General features: G+C 38.1%; 1 protein-coding gene across 1 annotated transcript in view; it reads left to right on the top strand.

The window, feature by feature from the left end:
* The first annotated feature begins 289 nt into the window (after positions 1-289).
* Positions 290-15705, top strand: part of EFCAB13 (EF-hand calcium binding domain 13) — a 100325-nt gene continuing 84909 nt past the window's right edge. Inside the window, exons 1-3 of the mRNA XM_027519290.1 lie at positions 290-439; positions 4403-4563; positions 14547-14661. Coding sequence (XP_027375091.1) covers positions 410-439; positions 4403-4563; positions 14547-14661 — 306 coding nt within the window. The 5' untranslated portion in view covers positions 290-409. The remainder of the gene's footprint in view (positions 440-4402; positions 4564-14546; positions 14662-15705) is intronic.

Raw genomic sequence — 15705 nt, forward strand, 5'->3', positions numbered from 1 at the left:
ATGAGTTTGAGTGAACTCTGGGAGTTGGTGATGGACAGGGAGGCCTGGCGTGCTGCAGTTCATGGGGTCGCAAAGAGTCGGACACGACTGAGTGACTGAACTGAACTGAGCTCCTCCTTATACCACAAAGTTAAGGAATTGGATGATCTCCTGTGATTTATGATATATTAACTGCTTTTTCTAGCTTTTGTATATGTATCTGAGTTAGGAAATGTCTATTAGGTTTTGTGCTATAAGTGAGTATTACATTGGAATAATAGCTTCAGGTAGTTTAATTACTTACATCTCCTAAACAAGGATATGATTTTTTATTTTTCTTTTTTTGGCAGGAAATCATTTGGCAGGAATTCATACTTGTTCATCAAGTTCTTTGAATCTTCAAGGGCAGAATTTACCTCTAAACAGAAAGATGGAAACTAAAGGTCATTTATTTTGCCAGGTATTTTCCAAAACGGTTTGTAAAGATTCCTTCCTTTTCTTCCTTAAAAATTTGTTTAAATTACTTCGCATCTATAATCAGTAAGCAGATTCATAGCAACATAGTCATATGATCTTGCTTAAAAACTGAGGTGACTTTTGAACTGTTTTAGTGGAAATATATTGAACTCTCATCGCAGCAACCCATGTAGTATCAAGAGATCTGAAATGTATGATAAAACTAATTTGGTGGGGGGGAAGGGACAGACACAATTTTTCTGGAGACCAAAGGATTTAAACCTATGTGAGAGATTGTAAACAATGTAATTAATAACATGGCAGTCTAACCAAAAGCTAAAAGATAATTTAAAACATGGGGCTTTGCTGGTGGCTCAGTGGTAAAGAATCTGCCTGCCAAAGCAGGAGATGCAGATTTGACCCCCCAGTGGGGGAGATCCCCTGGAGCAGGAAATTGCAACCCACTCCAGTATTCCTGCCTGGAAGATTCCACAGACAGAGGAGCCTGGTGGGCTACAGTCCACGGAGTCGCAAAAGAGTGAAATGTGACTTAGGCACTAAACAGCAACAACAATTTAAAAGATACCAAGTGTCTCTAGTCTTCTTATCTGTGATTCAGGGGATATTCTAATCTATTGGCCAGTATCATGTCAATAAAAAACCAAATCTGGACTTATTATTGAGAGACTTTGTTCAAAGGGATTATTATAAGGGAGGAAAGAGACTACGAAATAGAAGGAGGGGGGACTAACTGAAATAGGGACCACAAGATCTGCAAGCATCCCACGGACTAGGCAAATTTTCCTTTTTAAGTTTTATTTTATTATTTAAAAATTTTATTGTGTATTGGAGTATAGTTGATTGATGTTCTATTAGTTTCAGGTGTACAACAAAGTGATTAAAAGAATGTTCTTTTATTGAGAGTGTGAACAAGGCTAGGTGCTAGAGGTAAAGAATCCACCTGCCAATGCAGGAGAATCAGGTTTGATCCCCCGTTTGGGAAGGGGATCCCTGGAGAAGGAAATTGCAGCCTTCTCCAGTATTCTTGCCTGGAAAATTACATGGACAGAGGAGCCTGGCAGGCTACAGTCCATGGAGTCACAAACAGTTTGACACTACTGAGTGAGCACAAAGAAGGCTAGGAAGAATTGGTTATGGGGAAATGGGATGATAGAGTAGCATGATCAGATAAAGAGATCAGAGAAAGAGGCCAGCCTGTTCTCTAGAGGGGCTGCCTGCTCACTGGCTCAGGGTGGTGGTGGTGGTGTTCATTCTCTCAGTTGTATCCAACTCTTTGCAACCCCATGGACTGCAGCATGCCAGGCTTCCCTGTCCTTCACCATCTCCCAGAGTTTGTTCAGACTCATGTCCATTGAGTCGGTGATGCCATCCAACCATCTCATCCTCCGTCGAGATGCTTCAGGGTGAGGGTAGGCCAAAATTCAGGGGCTTGGAGGAAGGAGAGAAGCTTAACCAAACCTTGCTTAGTAAGTGTTTTGTCCTGATAAATTTTTGGGGATAAGACAGTTCAGCTAATCATTTATGAGGCAAAGAAAGGAAAATTTGAAGATGTTTGGCCTTGTCATAGGTAAATGAGGGGTAAATGAGGGGTATGTGGTAAGTCTTATCTAAATCATTTGAGGAAGGGTGGTTCTTTGCAGCCAGCTCTTATCCAGAACACAAAGGAGTGAGGGAATTCTTTTAAACTTCACTGTTTCTTCAGAAGCACAAGGCTCAGGTGAAATTTAACATTGTCAATTGAGAGTCTTAATCTTTTAAATTTATTGTCTTAGTGCATGTACCTATACAGTAATCCAAAATATAATTTCAGAACTTCTTGCTAATTACTGAAGGGTGGATATGTCTAGACTTTCAGGCTCAGATGGTAAAGAATCTGCCTGTAATGTGGGAGACATTACATTCAATCTTTGAGTAGGGAAGATCCCCTGGAGAAGGAAATGGCAACCCACTCCAGTATTCTTGCCTGGAGAATTCCATGGACAGAGGAGCCTGGTGGGCTACAGGACACTCCGTGTGGTTGAAAAGAGTCAGACACAACTGAGCAACTAACATTTCACTTTGGCTAATTACTGAGACATGTAATATATACATTGTTGATGGTTCCCTTATAAACTGATTTTGAAGATAAATTTTTAAATATTAAAAATTAACAATATCAAAATATCATACCAGTTTATTTCTTTAAGCTATATAGTTTGTATTTTACAAGTGGTTCACCTTTAACAGTAAAGTTTTAGAGATTCTTTTCTTCCTCTGTTAAAGTTTCTACTCACTATCTCTTTCTGTTCATCTGAACTTTGATAACAGATTTTTGTTCCCCTCCATCTTAAAATTTTTTTTAAATTAATTTCTGGCTATGCTGGGTCTTCATTGCTGCATGAGGGCTTCCCCTAGCTGTGGCGAGCAGGGGCTACTCTCCAGTTGTGGTGTGCAGGTTTCTCGTTACGGTGCTTCTGTTGTGGAGCATGCGCTCTAGGCGCTCAGGCTCAGTGGTTGTAGCACATGGGCTCTAGAGTGTGGAGGCTTCAGTAGTTGTGGCACACAGGTTTAGTTGCCCTGTGGCATATGGTATCTTCCCAGACCAGGGATTGAAACCATGTCCCCTATACAGGCAGGCAGAATCCATATCCCCACACTGAACTACCAGGGAAGTGCTAGAATTGATTCTTGGTGTTGTACATTCTATGGGATTGGACAAATGTGTGATGACATGTAGCCACTATTAAAATGTTATATAGGATATTAGTAGTTTCACTGCCTTAAAATCCTCTGTGCTTTGCCTATTTATCTCTTCTCCCCCAACCTACTCCCGCTAGCAACCACTGATCTTTTCATTGTCCCCAAAGTTTTGCCTTTTCCAGAATGTCATATAGTTGGAATCATACAGTATGTAGCTTTTACAGATTGGCTGCTTTCACTTAGAAGTATACATTTAAGATTCCGCCATGTCTTTTCATGGCTTGCTAGCTCATTTCTTTTTAGCACTGAATAGTATTCCATGATCTGAATGTACCACAGTTTATCTATCCTTTGATGTACTGAAGAACATTTTAGTTCCTTTTACAAGTTTTGGCCATTATGCACAAAGCTATAAATGTCTATGTTCAGGTTTTTGTGTGGATATACGTTTTCAACTCCTCAGGGTAAATATGGAAAAGTACAATTGCTGAATTCTATGGTAAGAGTATGTTTAGTTTTGTAAGACACTGTCAAATTGTCTTTCAAAATAGCTGTGCCATTTTACATTCCCACCAGCAATGAATGGGAGTTCCTCTTGCTTCACATTCTTGTCATCACTTGGTATTGTCTATGTTTTTGATTTTGGCCATTCTAATAGGTGTGCAGTGGTATCTTGATGTTTCAATTTGTGATTCCCTAATGACATGATGTTGAACATCTTTTCATTTGCTTGTTTGCCATCTGTATATCTTCTTTGGTGAGGTGTCTGTTAAGATCTTTTGCCTATTTTTTAATTGAGTTGTTCTTTTTGTTGTTGAGCTTTTAGAGTTCTTTGTATAGTTTTCAATATACAAAATAAACATATTTTGAATACAGTCCCTTATCAGATATGTCTTTTGCAAATATTTTCTCCCAGCCTATGGCTTGTCCTTTCATCCTCTTGACAGTGTCTTTTGCAAAGCAGAAGTTTTAATTAATGAAGTTAAGTTTAATGGTGCCATAAGAACTAGATTCAGTGATTGTTAGATATATTCATGAATGCTGCACATTTGTAGCTGCATACTGCACTAAGGAAAGTTGGAGTCATTTAGAATATATACCTAATCCAAATTAATGCATTAAGTAACTCTTTTCAACAAAATTCTTTTTGGTAGCACCATTTTGGAGAGAGTATTGATCTAGAGTGAATGATTTGACTCAGAATGTCATATTTAATTTATGTATGCAAAGAGAACATGGCTGACAGTGGCTTTTGATTGCTCTCCAGGGGGAAGAAAATACTGATTCATCAGATGATGACTGTAATTCTGTTGCAGCTGACTTACTATCAAGAGATATTGACAGCAAAAAGTACATCAAGTTTTCTAAAACAACAGAGAAGAGAATTTCACCTGAAATTAGGGGTTTGAGCCCAGAACACACAAAAAAGTAAGTTGAACTGTGAACTTACTTAATTGAATTATACTTTTGCCAGTTTAAGAGAACCAAAAATGTAACTCATGTGTTCTCGTAATGTACTAAGTATAGAGGATCATGCATATTGCTGACCATTTTTTTAGGAGCATGGTTTTAATTCCTAATTAACTTCTCATATTTTTCTCACTTCTCTCACAGCCATGTGGAGGCCTATAAGCTATCATAGTTTTCCAGTAATGAGACCATTATCCATATATCTGTTTTTTTTTTTTTTTTACAAAATTGTAATTTATTTAAATATATGGTGTGGTGATTTAATGTATGTATACATTGTGAAATGACTACCCCCATTGAATTAGTTAACACATTCATCACCTCACATATTTACATCATCATCATCATAATTATTATTTTGGTGAGAACAGAAGTTCTGATCTCAGCAAATTTTAGTTACACAGTACAGGATTACTAACTAGTCACCTTGTGACTTTTTAAAAAAAATAATGTATAAGTGACATAGCATTTGTCTTTCTGTTTGACTTATTTCACTTTGCATAATGCCATCAAGGTCCATCCATGTAATTTCCTTCTTTCTCATGGATAAATGGTATTCCATTGTTTATATTTACCACATCTTCTTTATTTGGAGAAGGAAATGGCAATCCACTCCAGTACTCTTGCCTGGAGAATTTCAAGGACAGAGGAGCCTGGAGGGCTACAGTCCATGGGATCTCAAAGAGTCGTACATGACTGTGCACTAACTTTCACTTTCACTTTTCTTTAACTATTAATCTGTTGACAGACACTTATATAATTTTCATATCTTAGCTATTGTGGATAATACTGCAGTGAACATGGGAATGCATATATCTCTTTGAGATCTTGTTTTCATTTCTTTTGGATATATACCCAGAAATAGAATTGTTAGATCATTTTGTAGTTCTGTGTTTAATTTTTTAAAAATTTTATTTATTATTTATTTCTGTCTGTACTGGATCTTTGTTGGTGCATGGGCTTTTCTCTAGTTGCAGTGTGTGGGTTTCTATTTAGAATGGCTTTTCTTGTTGTGGAACATGCATTCTAGAGTATGTAGGCTTCAGTAGTTGCAGCACGTGGGCTCAGTGGTTGTGGTTCCCTGGCTCTAGAGCACAGGCTTAATAGTTGTGGCACACGAACTTAATTGCTCTGTGGCATGTGGGATCTTCCTGACCCAGGAATCAAACCCCTGTCTCAATCATTGGTAGGCAGATTCTTTACTGCTGAGCCACCAGGGAAGCTCTGTGTTTAAATTTTTTTAAGGAACCTCTCCTTATTGTTTTCTATAGTGACTGTACCAACTAATATTCCCACCAACAGTGTACAAGGTTCTCATTTATCCACATCCTTGCCAACTCTAGTTATCTCCTGTAATGACCATTCTAACAGGTATGAGGTGATACCTCACAGTGATTTTGATGTTAATGTCCCTGATGATGAGTGATGTTGAGCACCTTTTCATGTATTTGTTGGTCATAGGTATGTCTTCTTTGGAGAAATATCTATTCACGTCTTTGCCCATTTTTAATTGGGTCATTTCTTCATTTGCTTTTGGGTTATATGAGTTGCTTATGTATTTTGAACATTAACTCATCAGATATATGGTTTGCAAATATTTTCTCTCATTCCCTAGGTTACCTTTTCATTTTGCTAATATTTTCCTTTGCTGAGGAGAAACTTTTTAGTTTGATATAGTCCCACTTGTTTATTTTGCTTCTGTTGCTTTTGTTTTTGGTATCAATTAAAAAATCATTGCTAAGACTGATGTCAAAGACATTTGTTTTCTTCTAGGAGTTACACAGTTTCTTTACCAAGATTGTTTTAGCTTTTTGAAGTCTTCTGTAGTTCCATACAGATTTTAGGATTGTTTTATTTCTGTGAAAAGTGGCATTGGAATTTGGATGAGAATTGCTTCGAATTCATAGTTCACTTTAGATAGTAATGACATTTTAACAATACTAGGCAACCCACTCCAGTACTCTTGCCTGGAAAATCCCATGGACGGAGGAGCCTGATAGGCTGCAGTCCATGGGGTCACTAAGAATTGGACACGACTGAGCGACTTCACTTTCACTTTTCACTCTCATGCATTGGAGAAGGAAATGGCAACCCACTCCAGTGTTCTTGCCTGGAGAATCCCAGGGACAACAGAGCCTGGTGGGCTGCCGTCCGTGGGGTCTCACAGAGTCGGGCACGACTGAAGTGACTTAGCAGCAGCAGCAGTACTTCCAAACCATGAACACAGAATATCTTGCTATTATTTGTAATCTTCTTCAATGTCTTTCATCAGTGTTTATAGTTTTCAGTGTACAGATCTTTCACCTCCTTGGTTAAATTTATTCCTAAATGTTTTATTCCTTTTGATTATGTAAATAGGGTTGTTTTCTCAATTTCTCTTTCTGATACTTCATTGTTAGTGGATAGAAGTGCAATTGATTTCCTATATTAATTTTATATTTTACAACTTTTTGAATTTGTGTGTTGCTTATAGAAGTTTTATTTTTGGTGGAGTCTAAGGTTTTTCTGTGTATAAAATCATGCTGTCTGAAAACACAATTTAACTTCCTTTTCTGATTTGAATATCTTTATTTTTCTTGCCTAATTCCTCTGGCTAGGACTTCCAGTTAAATAAAAGTGGTGAGACAGGGCACCCTTGTCTTGTTTCTGATCTTAGAGCAAAAGCTTTCAACTTTTCACTTGCAATATCACAGTGTGATGTTAGCTCTGGGCTTGTCATATATGGCTTGATTATGTTGAGGTACATTCCTTCTAAACCTATTTTGTTGAAGTTTTTATCATAAATGAATATTGAGTTTTGTCAAATTTCTGGATTGAGATGATCATGTAATTATTATCCTTCATTTTATTAATGTGATTGTGTTAGGAAAAGCCTAAGTTCTTCTGTTTATCTCTTTTACTTTCAGGCTACCACACTTCTGACACCAGATGTGTGGATTTTCCCCCACACCAAGAAATTCTGTGATACCAGCTGGGTATCCTACATTTTAACTCAATTCTGATGCTATCTACCTGTAGATAGTGCCAGATCCCACAGGTTAAGGGTTCAGAGCCATGAGACTGCCCCACCCCCATTTCATCTTATAGTCTGAAGTGGTAGGTCCTCAGGTTACTTCTGTCTGACTTGGCTATAAATCAGAGGTCCCTATGACCCCTCTTCAGGTTTGATTAATTTCTAGAACAGCTCAGAAAGCTCAGGGAAACACTTAACTTCCATTTACCAGTTTATTAAAAAAAATGTAATAGAAGATACAGATGAATAGCCAGATAAAGAGATACATTGGGAGAGGTCTGGGAGGGTCTCAGATGAAGGAGCTCTGTCCTCATGGAGTTGGAGTGTATCGTCTTCCCAGTATGTGGATATGTTCAAGAACCTATAAAGCTCTCCAGAGAGGGTAGAGGACTGTAAATGGAGTTAATAATTGATCATGCCTACATAGGGGGAGGCCTCTAAAAAACTCCCAATAGTATGGAGTTCAGAGATCTTTCAGGTTGATGAACACATCCACATACCAGGAAGGGTAATGCACCCTAACTCCATGGGAACTTAATTTCCTGCACCTATGATCCTTCATGACCTTATCTTATATATCTCTTCATCTGGCTATTCATCTGTATCATTGTTCATGTCCTTTAATAAACTGGTAAGCATACGTAACTCTTCTGAGTTCTTGAGTTCCTCAAGCAAAATAATGAAACCTAAGGAATGGCTTGTGAGAACCTCTGATTTATAGCCAGTTGGTCAGAAGCACAGATGAAAAACGGGCCTGCAGTTGATATCTGAGGTAGGGTGGGGCAGTCTTGTGGAACTGAGCCCTTACCCTGTGGAATTTGAAAGTATTTCCAGGTACTTAGTGTCAGGATTGAGTTAACTTATAGGACACTATCTGGTGTCACAGAGAATTGCTTGGTGGGGGCAAACCCCACACACATTTGGGGTCAGATGTGAGTGTAATGGTAGTGTGAGAATAAAGGAGAAACAGAAGATTGATTTTTCCCTACATAGTTATGTATCACATTTATTGATTTTCCTATCTTGAACCATCCTTGTGTCCTGGGAATAAATCCCATTGATCATGGTGTCTCATCTTTTTAATGTACAGTTGAATGTGGTTTACAGATACTTTGTTGAGAGTTTTTGCATCTGTGTTCATTAGGAATATTAGCCTGATATTCTTTTCTTGTAGTGTCCTTGTCTGGCTTTGATATTGGTAATGCATGCTCCATTGCTTCAGTTGTGTCCTACTCTTTGCGACCCTATGAACTGTAGCCTGACAGGCTCCTCTGTCCATGGGATTTTCCAAGAAAGAATACTGGAGTGGGTTGTCATGCCTTTCTCCAGGGAATCTTCCCTGACTTAGGGATCGAAGCCATGTCTCCAGCTTCTCCTGCATTGCGGACGGATTCTTTACTGCTGAGCCACTGGGGAAGCCCATTGGTAATGCTGTCTTCATAATATGAGTTTGAAAGTATTCCCTCCTCTTCAGTTTTTGGAAAGAGTTTGAGAAGAATTGGCATTAATTCTTTAAATCTTTAGTAGAATGCACGAGGAATGCTAACTGATTCTGGACTTTGTTGAAACGTTTTTGATTACTGATTTAATATCTTTACTAATAATTGGTCTGTTCAGATTTTGTACTTTTTCATAATTCAATCTTAGTAGGCTGTATTATTTTAGGAATTTATCTATTTCTTCTAGATTATCTAATTTATTGATATATAATTGTTCATAGTAGTTTCTTATGATCTTTACTATTTCTCTGTTATCAGTAGTAATACCTCCTTTTTAATTTATTTCACTTATTTGAGTTTATCTCTCAGCACCCCCAACCCCATTTTGTTTTTTATGTCACAGTTTACATCTTTTTATATTATATATCTATGAGCAAATTGTTGTGGTTATAGTTATTATTAATACTTTTGTCTTTTAACATTTATATTAAAATTGTATGTGATTTACCTCCACCATTACAATAGAGGTACACCATTATACACTGCGGATTTCCCACGTGGCTCAGTGGTAAAGAATCCACTTGCCAGTGTAGGAGATGCAGGAGACCTGGGTTCAGTCCCTGGGTTGGGAAGATTCCCTGGAGGAGGAAATGGCAACCCACCCCAGTATTCTTGCCTGGAGCATCCCATGGACAGAAAAGTCTGGTGGTCTACAGTCCATAGGGTTGCAAAGGGTCAGACGTGAATGAGTGACTGAAAGAAGTCAGAAAGTGAAGTCACTCAGTCGAGTCCAACTCTTTGTGACCCCATGGACTGTAGCCCACCAGGCTCCTCCACCCATGGGATTTTCCAGGCAAGAGTATTGGAGTGGGTTGCCATTTCCTCTCCAGGGGATCTTCCCGACCCAGGGATCGAACCCAGGTCTCCTGCACTGTAGGCAGACACATTACCGTGTGAGCCACCAGGGAAGATGAGTGACTGAGTATATTACAATATTAGAGTATTCTGAATTTGACTATATATATATATATTTACCTTTACCAGTAAAATTTATGTTTTCATATGTTTTCATGGTACTAATTAGCATACTTTCTTATTAGCTTGCAGAACTCCCTTCAACATTTCTTATAAGGTCAGTCTAGTGGTGATGAACTCCTTCAGCTTCTGTTTGCCTATAAAATTCCTTATTTCTCCTTCAGTTCCGAATACAGGTTTATGGGGTAGAGTATTCTTGTTTTTTTTTTTTTTTTTTTCTTTCAGCACTTTGAATATATCATCTCTCTCCCTCCTGGCCTGCAAGATTCTTGCTGACAAATTTGCTGATAATTACGTGGGAGTTCCCACTATTCCACTGAGTTAGAGGAAAAAGATGAGACAGTCATTTCTAGGGCACCACAATAAGGGGCTTCCCAGGTGCTGCTAGTGGTACAGAATCTACCTGCCAATACAGGAGACCTAAGAGATGCGGGTTCAATCTCTGGGTTAGGATGGTCCCGTGGAGGAGGGCATGGCAACCCACTCCAGTATTTTTGCCTGGAGAATCCCATGGACAGAAAAGCCTGGTGGGTTACAGTCCATAGGGTCGCAAAGCGTCAGATGTGACTGAGGCAATCTAGCATGCGTGCGCAACACACCGCAATAAAGCTTGTTACCTAGGAAGAAATGGAACATAGTAGGAGTGTTTCTTTCCTTTCTTTCATTAGTATTGTTTAAAATGGTTAATACCTGGGGAGACACAATGCACCTAAGGAATGCAATATGAAACATGTTTTTAGTTATTTGTTATTTATATCAAATCATTCCTAGTCCCTAAAATATTTGAGTTATCTTGTAATTAAAAGAACATAGTTATACTTTAAAAATGATAAAACATAAAAAGTGATGTAATGAGGTAGAAGTCATAATTATTCTAGAAATATGAAAATCAGTTTCAGTAAGGATATATGGAAGGGGACAGGGGATATAAAGCAGCAGTATGCTGTAGGTTGTGATTAATTCATGTGTCATGAAATCAATTTAAGAGGTAGCTACTAGTAGTTTTCTAAAAAGAAATTAGAACAGAATCGAAGACATAGTGCTTTTCATATAATAAGCATAAATATTCTTTTGTGAAATTGTTTCATTTCTCTCTCTCTTTGTATATAGGTGCTATGCTAAGTCACTTCAGTCGTGTCCGACTCTGTGCGACCCCATAGACAGCAGCCCACCAGACTCCCCCGTCCCGGGGATTCTCCAGGCAAGAACACTGGAGTGGGTTGCCATTTCCTTCTCCAATGCATGAAAGTGAAAAGTGAAAGTGAAGTCTCTCAGTCGTGTCCAACTCTTAGTGACCCCATGGACTGCAGCCTACCAGGCTCCTCTGTCCATGGAATTTTCCAAGCAAGAGTACTGGAGTGGGGTGCCATTGCCTTCTCCGTTGTATATGGGTGTTACATCTCAATAGAAAATGTATTTTATACTCTGGGATGTAGTAAAAGTAAAGTCATTGCCTTGTGAGGGGAGGACTGTTGAGGGGACTGACCACAGGGCATCTTCAGTGGGGATAAGAGCAAGGTAATAGGGCTCTCAGGGTACAAGTTTAGGGATTGGATTTAAAGGGGTATAATGTCAAAAGACGGCTTCCCTGGTGGTTCAGATGGTAAAGCGTCTGTCTGCATTGCTGGAGACCGGGATTCGATCCCTGGGTCGGGAAGATCCCCTGGAGAAGGGGATGTCAAAAGGGGGCTTCCCGCCTGGTGCAGTGTAAAGAATCTGCCTGCCAATGCAGGAGATTCAGGAGACATCAGTTTGATCCCTGGGTCTGGAAGATCCTTTGGAGGAGGAAATGGCAACCCACTGAAGTATTCTTGCCTGGAAAATTGCTTGGACAGAGGAGCCTGATGGGCTGTAGTCCATGGGGTCACAAAGAGTCGGACACAATTGGGCAACTGAGCTTGCTCTCAACGTCAAAAGATCAAGGTACCTACTAAGAAAGGGGAGTAGGCTGCATGATAAAAATTTCCCTTATTTCACAGTTTTGCTTAGTGCTAAGTTTATCTAAAGATGTTGTAGACTCAATCCAGTCATTTTTCTATGCATCACCTAAGCAGCCCTTGCATAGCAGATTACTCTAAAAAGAAGGAATCATTTCTGCTAAAGAGTTTTTAGTTTTACATACAAGGAAGAATAAGGTGTTACTTCTAAAGTACTAGATTACAGCTCAGTTGGTATGAGTTCTGGATAGAAACAAACCAATGAGGTAATGCCATAGTGATTCTCAATTTATTCTCTGTGTTAGAATCTAGTATCTTTTAATAAAAAACCTAGTATCTTTAAAAAATTCCAAATATCAGCTCAGTCTCCAAAATAATTAAATCACAATTTTGGGGGATTGGACGCAGGCATCAGAATTTTTTGAAGCTCTCAAGTGATTCCATTGTGCAGACAAGTTTGGGATCTAGTTTATCTCAGAATCATTCTTAGTCTACAAGATCCCAGAGCACAAAATAATTTTAGGATTGTCTTTGAAATGTAGATCTTCTTTGCATTACTTAAAGCAAAGTATGAAATTTCCAAAAGCTCTTCTTTTTCAAATTCATTTCAGGGTTATTTTATTGATCTCTCTATTATATAGTTTATGGAGTATATGTTTGTGTTACAAAAGTTCTTGACAGTTCAATAAGAAGAGGAGGGAAAGAGGCATAAACAGAGAAAACCAAGAAATAAGAAAGCAGAGTAATTGCTAAAAAGTAGTTCAGAATCTAGCTTGGACTTTAAAGTACCATTTCTTATTGAAAGGAACCGTTTCTTTGAAGAAATGTGTGATAGCAGGTCTGGGAAGGGAAGTGTACAGATGAGCTTGCAGCATCTTGTCTTCCAGAAATGAGGAAACCAGCAAAGACTGCTAGCAGAGATGGATCAAGAGCCCACTTGAAAAGGCTCTCACCCCTTCCCAACCCACATCAGAAAATTAAAGCATCAATAAGGATAAAATTGCAGGGAATTAAAGTGAATTTAATATATTTAAATTAGTGTGTTCACAGTGATATAAAAATCATTTTGTCATTGTTGAAGGTTCAGTTCAGTTCAGTTCAGTCATTCAGTTGTGTCCGACTCTTTGCGACCCCAGGGACTGCACCATGCCAGGCCTCCCTGTCCATCACCAACTCCCGGAGTTTACCCAAACTCATGTCCATTGAGTCAGTGATGCTGTCCAACCATCTCATCCACTGTTGTCCCCTTCTCCTCCCGCCTTCAGTCTTTCCCAGCATCAGGGTCTTTTCAAATGAGTCAGTTTTTCTCATCAGGTGGCCAAGGTATTGGAGTTTCATCTTCAGCATCAGTCCTTCCAGTGAACACTCAGGACTGATCTTGTTTAGGTTGGATCTCCTTGTAGTCTAAGGGACTCTCAAGAGTCTTCTCCAACACCATAGTTCAAAAGCATCAGTTCTTCGGCCCTCGGCTTTCTTTATAGTTCAACTCTCACATCCATACATGACTACTGGAAAAACTATAGCCTTAACTAGACGGACCTTTGTTGACAAAGTAATGTCTCTGGTTTTTAATGTTGAAGGTTACAGGTGAGCAAAGTCACTGTTATGGAAAGTGATAAATAAGGGAAAAGCAATGAATGATCTTGCCTTTCTGAACTGTACTAAAGGGTAAGCAAATAGTACGTGAGAGAAAGTTTGTGTTTATGGAAATATTTTAGCTAATGAGTGAAGAAGGAATGATATTAGATTTAGAATGTAACCATTTGCAGTCCCTGATGATTTACTGCAGGTAGTTATTAGTAAGTAGCTGCTAATATCACAAATAGAGAGTCACTTGGACATTATATGCTTCCTGGTGGGAAAATACCATCACCTATATATATAACCCCTTCCAACTACCCTCTAAAAAAGTAGAATGTTAATCACATCAGGTCTTTAAACTCCTACAATCTTGGCAATAAAATCAGCAAAATCTAGACTATGAAAAATCTATAAGGCAACTGGCAATAATGATGATAATGATAATAAAAGATATGGGGGAAGAACCAATAGGTGGAAAAAGATCTAAAAGACAAGTAAGCCAACTGTAATGTGGGGACCTTATTGAATCCCAATGTAAAGTGTTAAAATTTTTTGACACTTATGAGAAAATTGAAAATTTGAATATAGGTTCAGGTGTATTTGATGATATTAAGACATTATTGGGGATTTTTGGTTTCATAACTGTGTTTTAAATATGTTTTTAAAAGAAAAAACACCTGGAAGAAATGCATATAAAAATCCTATGGATGAAACAATATGATACTGGAATTTGTTTTAAAGTAATAAGAATTGAGAGCAGGGATAAGACTATAGATGAAATAAGATTGTTCATTATTGAAGCTGGGTGATGGGTCATTACTGAAACCTGGGGAGATCATCACATTATTCTGTCTGTGTCCATAAATAAATGACAAAAGAAGAAGAATCAAGAAAAAAATCAATTCAGGAATTACTCCAATTTTCTGTGCAATTTAGGTATGAAACATCAATATTCCTACTCGGAGAAGAAAAATCGTCTAATTTTTCAGGAGAAAAAAAAGGCAGGAGGAAGAAGAGTTTACAAGTACAATTGCATACTAAAAGAACTGAGGTAAATAAAGATTGGCAAATATTTTTGCTTTGCTTTCAAGTATTTTGTTTAGCCCTCAAATATTCCATTACATTTTAGTCCAAGTATTGAAATGTCATAATCTTAAATATTTCTTCTTCTTCCAACTCCTTTACCCTATTCCTCCTGCACCTTCCCCTCTTTCTTCTCTTCCTCCCTTAAAAATATCAATAGAACATGAAGCCTTTTGAGAGGAATATTAATTTTTCCCCTTCTTTATCCATCAGACCAGTATTTTTAATTATTATGCTCTCTGTTAACGTTTCTGCTGTTGTAGCAATGACTCTGGCATTCCTTGGCATTTGGCAGCATAAATTCAATCTTGGCCTTCATGTTGCTCTTCATATGGCCTTCTCCCCTGTGTCTATAGTTCAAACTTTTCTCTTATAAGTACATCATTGTATATTTCATCTTGAGGTCTTTAACTTGAGATTACACTGTAAGACGATTTCTGCAGATAAGGTCACATTCACATTTTCCAGGGATTAGGATATAGACATCTCTTGGTGGGGTTATGTGACTTACTGCATTCACTGTATGATATATTTAAGGATATATTACTTTGTTTCGATATTTGTTTGCTTCCTGAGGCTGAGAAAATTTGGAAAACTCAGCAGTGGCCACAGGAATTTGGTGATGGAGAGGGAGGCCTGGCATGCTGTGGTCCATGGGGTCTCGAAGAGTCGGACACGACTGAGCGACTGAACTGAATGAACTGAGGATGAGAATATATGTCTTCAACTCTGGAAAATTTGAATCCATTATCTTTAGACTATTTTTCCCCCTCCAATCTCCTTATTTTGTTCTTCTGTATCTTCTATTAGATATATGTTAGACCTTATCATTTTGTTTTCTGTGTTTTTTAACATTGCTTCATATTTTTGATCTTTTTCTATTTTGTTCTGAGTAATTTCTCCCATCTACTTTGTTTACTTTTCTTTATAATCTGCAATTTAACCTATCTATTGAAATTTTAATGTCTATACATTTTACTTTTTGAAGTTTTATTTAGTTCTTAAAATTTGC

This window comes from Bos indicus x Bos taurus, chromosome 19 (genome assembly GCF_003369695.1).
Source record: "Bos indicus x Bos taurus breed Angus x Brahman F1 hybrid chromosome 19, Bos_hybrid_MaternalHap_v2.0, whole genome shotgun sequence".
NCBI classification, from domain to species: Eukaryota; Metazoa; Chordata; class Mammalia; order Artiodactyla; family Bovidae; genus Bos; species Bos indicus x Bos taurus.